This window comes from Lutzomyia longipalpis, chromosome 2 (genome assembly GCF_024334085.1).
Source record: "Lutzomyia longipalpis isolate SR_M1_2022 chromosome 2, ASM2433408v1".
NCBI classification, from domain to species: Eukaryota; Metazoa; Arthropoda; class Insecta; order Diptera; family Psychodidae; genus Lutzomyia; species Lutzomyia longipalpis.
The window spans coordinates 36169200-36175303 of NC_074708.1; the positions used below are offsets into that span (position 1 = coordinate 36169200).

Here is a 6104-nt window from a genome sequence, read left to right on the forward strand (position 1 = left end):
TGTAAAATATTTCAAGAGGAGCTTTTGAATAAATTTACATTGTGGAGGATTCACCGAAGCTTTCCCAGGACGAAATATACTTGTTCTGTGCATCGCGCATGAGGGGGGTGGTTTGGGCACGTGTTGAGAGATAAAAGGCACACACACACCCCTTGCTTGGAAATTGATATCAATTCTGGGTGAATAAAATTTTCATCTGCATACTATTGGATACGGGTATGACGGCATAAAATGTTTTTTAATAAAAACTCTCCCCAGTGGGAAGATAAAATTATAAACATAAGAGATGATGGAATGGGTGGTGGTGGGTTATGTACTTTATTAGATTCACCTCATGATGGCTTTTGTGCAGAGTCTGACGAAGCCATCTAAATATTGTAAGAGGGATGAGAAAGCCACTTGATATTCAGACAGTGCTGGGCAATATAATCTCAGTTTGTCATTCGCTGTATCGATTTATTTGCCATGTTACATACACTGCAAAGCACTCCCAAATGGACCATCTTCTCTTATACAGAACAGAGTTGAAAAGGGGAATGTTGTGCTCAGTTTTCTTTTGAATTTTCTTTCAAAAATTAAGCAAAGAATTGCGGAAAATTGAATAGAAATAATTTATTAATTTTAACACTAAAATTAAAATTTATTTTTCTTTCTGTTTAAATTGCTGCTGAAGGTGGAATTTTTGAATTTTCCCAGAGACAGTTTTCGGAAATTCCTGCACAATTTCAATGTATCGCGGAATCTTGAAATGGGCGATTTTCCCATTGCAAAAATCCCGAATATCCTGCGCTGTGAAGGATTCACAGCCTCTGTGGAGACGTACAAAAGCACACATTTCCTCTCCAAGACGTTCATCGGGAACACCCACGATGTAGGCTTCATTAATTTTTGGGCATGTGGCGAGGAAGTTCTCAATCTCCCTCGGGAAGATGTTCTCTCCTCCGCGAATAATCATTTCCTTGAGCCTTCCCACAATCTTCCCATACCCGTTGGGTTGCAGGATGAATTGATCACCCGTTCGGAGCCATCCATCTGCGCTGAGAACTTCTTTGGTCTTTTCTTCGTCATCCCAATAGCCCATCATGGTGAAGTAGCCACGAACACAGAGCTCTCCTGCTGTCCCAAATGGTACAACATTCCCCCGAGGATCAATTACTTTGACTTCAATGTGATCCTGAATGTACCCAACTGTGTGAAAAACCTCCTCATCCACATCTCCAGGGAAGCTTGAAAAACTCAATCCAGTATATTCGCTCATACCGAAAGAAGTCTGAAAGGGAAGAAATTTTAAAGAAAAATCATATTCTGATCAATTTAAGAGAAAAATGTTAATTTACAATAACATTCCTAAGTCCCAACTTCTCTTTCATTTCTCTAAAATGCTGCGGTGTACAGGGTGCTCCTGCTGTTACGGCAAATTCCACTTTCAAATTTTCCCGCATTTCATTCTGCTTATTCACTAAATCCACATACATTGTGGGTGTTCCATAGATCACTGAACACTCCTCATCTGTGATTGCACGAAGAGACTTTTCAGGATTATAGTGTACAGATGGAACAACAATAGTTGCATTACGACATACACTAAACATCAGCCCAACAGACATTCCAAAAGCATGAAAGAAAGGTACTTGAAGGCATATTTTTCTATTTTTAATTCCCAATCTTTCAACATCCATGCCCGTATTAATAAAGGCGAAATGCTTCAGGAGTGTTGCTTTTGGTTTTCCCGTCGTTCCGGATGTGAATTGAATGTTAAATGCACTATCAGGGCTAATATCCTTCTGCTGATCCTCAATTAACTTTATTTGTGAAGGAGTAGGAAGGGATTTTACATCTTTTAGGCGAAGAGTTCCTCTGCAAGTAATTTTCAATTAAAAAAAATTGAAAGTTTCTTAAGAAAATTCATCTTACGGAAAATTTCGCTCTGAATCAATTACAATAGCCGTGAGATGAGGAAGTTCCTCGCAGTGTAACCTTCGAGGATCACTTGAACTGAGCTTTGGGACAATTTCAATAAGCTTCTCGTAATAATCCTTTTGGTGGAAGTTTTCAGAAGTCACGAGAGCTTTAATTCCAACCTTCTTGAGGCAGAACTTCATCTCGAGGACTTCATAGGCTGGATTGAGGGTAACCAGGATTAGTCCTGCCCTAGCAGCAGCATACATCACAACAGGCCACATTGCAACATTTGGAGCCCAAATCCCTACACGATCCCCCTTCTCGAGCCCCAAACACCTGAAGCCCGCTGCCAGATGATCTGCTTCATCCTTCAACTGTCCAAATGTGATCCTTTTGGACTCTTCCACACACACAAAGGCTTCACAATCTCCGAATTCTTTAGCAGCATGTGACAGTTGCTGTCCAACTGTCCTGTATACCAGAGGATACGTTCCGGGGTTGTGAATGTAACTCATAACTGCAAAAATAACTATTATTCTAAAGAAACTTTTCACAAATAATTTTTCACCTTTTTCAAACACTTAAGGAAAACTTTTACACCGTCACAATTTCCATTTTGTCTGTCTTTATGTCTTATTTAAGAATATTTGAAGATCAGTGACAAGATGAAAGGCCTTTTATACCTGTTTCATTTACCACGAATTAATTTTTATATAAAGAATTCGAGAAAAATAATTTTATTAGTCGTTAAATTTTAATTATGGTTACACATGGCAAGGGGAAAATAAATTCAAGTTTATTGTTCATTAATTTATTTTATTTTTAAGAATTATTCCGATTCTAAGGAAGAGAAAAGGAATACGTTAGAGTTTGAAAAGAAGGATTTTTGGTTGAATATTTGGGTAATTAATTTTTTTAAATTCGACATATTGGACTATCCTTCATCAGGCTTATAACAATTAAAATATTTGAAAAAGAAAATAAAAAGAACATAAATTTATTGCGTGAACAATGTCTTCAATTTTTAAGAAGATTATTGGCAAAAATTTGGAATTTATAAAGATTCTGTGCTTTATATTCGGTTATTTAGTAACCCCTTGTGTTTGCCTGCAAATAAATTTTTAACGGATTTTTTTTCTTGAGAGAATATAATTCTTTTTGCTCAAGTTCAATGGTTCCTTTAATTTTTTGCAAAATGCTCTTAAATTTTGTGCATTAACCTGTTGTTTTTTATCGGAAAAGCTGCTTCTTTAACACTTGTATATGAGAATAAATTGAAAGAAATTCAGATAAAAAGAATTTATTGAGGCCTCCCAATTTCGGAGAAAAATTTTTATTTTATCTTTTAAAAGTTTATTTGTTATTTGTTAACCTCGATTTTTCTTTGTTGTCATAAAAGAAAGAAAGTTAACATTAAAAGAAAATCGAAGACGAATCTTCCCGAAGAAAAATCATTTAATTAATGTTTAATCTAACTTTTCGGCAACTCTTCACGAAGGAGCAAAAGGAGAAATAAATGAAAGCAACATGACTAATTTATGAACGTGCAAATGAAGAAGAATCAACCATGGAAGGCATCACTGTTGCAAGTGAGAGAAATTCTTTTATGTCACATTTCTCCATGCCAACCATTTGTATCAATTAGACAGCCTGTGTGTGTACAAGAAGTAATGGTAACATTCACATGCTATTGAGTAGCAACAACCACCCTCATCCCCTCTTGTCTGCAAAACTTTTGTGTCCATGCAGAAGAAGGATTATTTCTCATCGTCTCTCATTGCTGCTACTGATTAATTAATTATTCCGGGTGTCCCTTTAATATTCATTTTGAGGGTCCATTTTATTCATCACCACCCATTTTGCTGCCCATATGCATTGGTGTACTGGTTGAGGGGGAATTGCAATGCGATTGAGCAATATTTATATAAAATAAACCCCCAGTCGGTGGGATTCCCAAATGGTGGACCACATTCATTAATGAGGGTTGCGAAATGGTTGAAATTTTTGATGATTTTGATGATAGGACATGGCAGAAAATATGCTCTTTTGGTTAGTGCCGAAATGATGGGGATATTGCAATGTTTGGCTGGTAGAAATAAATGCGGGAAATGTGTTGCAATTAATCAATGTCGATTTAACTTTAATTGCCACTCGCACAATAAATCCCTTTTTATTATATTTGATACTTTCCCTCCGCCCCCCTGACCAGATTTATCTCTCAATTTGCTTCATTACAATTTATTAATAAATTCACCCGAAAAACATGCGGCAATTGTGTGGAGCTTTTCATTTATGTGGGTGGCAGAGTGGGTGGCTGCTATTGTCTCGATGCGGGGGTCAAAGGCGAAAGAAACATCATCCCGCAGGACCATTTATCATTGAATGGGGAGAAAGCGGATTGTAAGACATCTCGTAATGACATCAATATGTCGGGAGGATGACACAAAAATTAATTCGCAATATAAATCATAAATATTTAATAATTCCAAGAAATTCATTGCGCTACACAATGAAAGTACACAGTCATCATTTAGCGCGGAGTAATGTAAGGGATACGGGGGGGGTGGGTCATTTTAGCTTCCTCCTTGGAATGAAGCCATGCTGCTATTGGCAATGAGACGCTTCTATGATGGAGAAAGAAGGAGCTTTCGAAAGCTTTTACTCGAGGAAATGACATGAAGAATTTCTACAGTAGACATTTGATTAATTTAAACAGCTCATAAGAAGCACACACAACATCAATGTCGTTAGTTTTTAAATATTTGAATCATAATTAAAAACTTAAAATATAATTCTAGACGAGCTTTTAATTTTATTAAAGTATAATTTTAAATAAAGTTTCTTTAAGATTTTTCGTGAACAACAATGAGCTCATTTTCTCCCCACGTAGGTTGAGTTGGAAAATTCATAGGGTGACAATAGCACCCCCATCCACCCACATATCTTCCTACCCTACCACCCTGTGCCAATACAGCGTGACAACGATGGCAATCATACGCACAAAACAGCACGATTTGTATTCAAAGTACCAGGCTGAGCCAATAAATTACATTTATTTCACCTTCACGCATGATTCTGGGGGTGCACGAAAGGAGCTGCTCCCACGGCTGCCCCCGAGAGACCCCACTTATTTTCAAGTTATTAAACAACGTGACACACACCGGTGCCACCCCCCCGTCTCCCCCTGTGGAATCGTGGGGGATTTGTCACATGACACTCCACCACATGCGGTAATATTTTCTCACCCATGGTGAACGCAATGGGTCCCCATGTGCGTGACACTTTTCCCGAGGAAGCAGCGCCTATATGTGGGCCGTCAGGGGGCATTAATTCTGCCAAACAGAACAGAAGAGATGAAAAAACGCACACAAGAATGAAAAAATATGAAAGATGATGAGGATTCCCATGGCATGTGGATTCACAATAAATATTAATGATGACGCGTATGGTGATGGAAAGGAGTCTCAATGAGCTTTAGCGTCTTGAAGGATCATCTGTTAGGAGATTCATACATAGACAACTGATTCCTGCGTGAGAATAAAAATGAGTTTAAGAAAAGGCTAAAGAAGGGATTTTTTTATTGTATGATTAGCTAAGCTGAGAAGGACGTGAGATCCACGCGATCTATCAGGGTATTCTGGTGTAATAACAATCCTTTCGGTAGCTTTGGGATTTAATCTTAAACCTCCAAGCCTTAAGAGTCAAAAAATTGTATTTTTAAATTGCAGGAAATCCTCAAATTCATGAAAATAATAAACGTTTATTTTCCTAAAATTTTGTAAGCTTTGAAAGCTCTTTAAAGTTCTAAAATATCAAATTGCAATAAAACAATCAAACTGTTCTTCCTCAACACAGGTGTGAAAGTCAACAAACTAAACTCATTTAAATTGAAAAACAAATTCGTTAGCGTAGTGTGTGATTGTTGGAAAGTTTGTGAAATAACGAGTGATTAATTTAACAAAGTTTCATTACATAAATGAAGAGTGAGAGTTCGTTGTGCAATGGATTGATTGAATCCCTTTGTCCATAAGCCAAAAAAAAATCACATACCTATAGTCAAGGTATTAACGTCCCAAATGGAAAAGCTTTTATAATTTCTCTTTGTACCATTCTTTCTTATTCGATTAAAATTTATTACTCGCACAGCTTCCTTTTAAAATGTTATTCCTCGTCTCGATGGATTTTGTATTTGGGATCTGCTG

General features: G+C 37.1%; 1 protein-coding gene across 1 annotated transcript; it reads right to left on the bottom strand.

The window, feature by feature from the left end:
- Nucleotides 1–640: 640 nt before the first annotated feature.
- LOC129791275 (medium-chain acyl-CoA ligase ACSF2, mitochondrial-like) lies at nt 641–2417 on the bottom strand. Its single transcript, XM_055829346.1, has 3 exons — nt 1915–2417; nt 1338–1857; nt 641–1270 (listed from the first exon to the last, which is right to left on the bottom strand). Exons 1-3 carry the CDS (start codon nt 2415–2417, stop codon nt 641–643), a joined length of 1653 nt encoding a protein of 550 aa, XP_055685321.1.
- Nucleotides 2418–6104: the final 3687 nt, after the last annotated feature.

Excerpts from the sequence above, each read along its gene's own strand:
- LOC129791275 (XM_055829346.1), bottom strand. The coding sequence starts at position 2,417 with ATGAGTTACATTCACAACCCCGGAACGTATCCTCTGGTATACAGGACA. Across the intron at positions 1,858-1,914 it reads GATTCAGAGCGAAATTTTCC|AGGAACTCTTCGCCTAAAAG; the intron begins GTAAGATGAATT and ends AATTACTTGCAG. Across the intron at positions 1,271-1,337 it reads TGGGACTTAGGAATGTTATT|ACTTCTTTCGGTATGAGCGA; the intron begins GTAAATTAACAT and ends CTTCCCTTTCAG.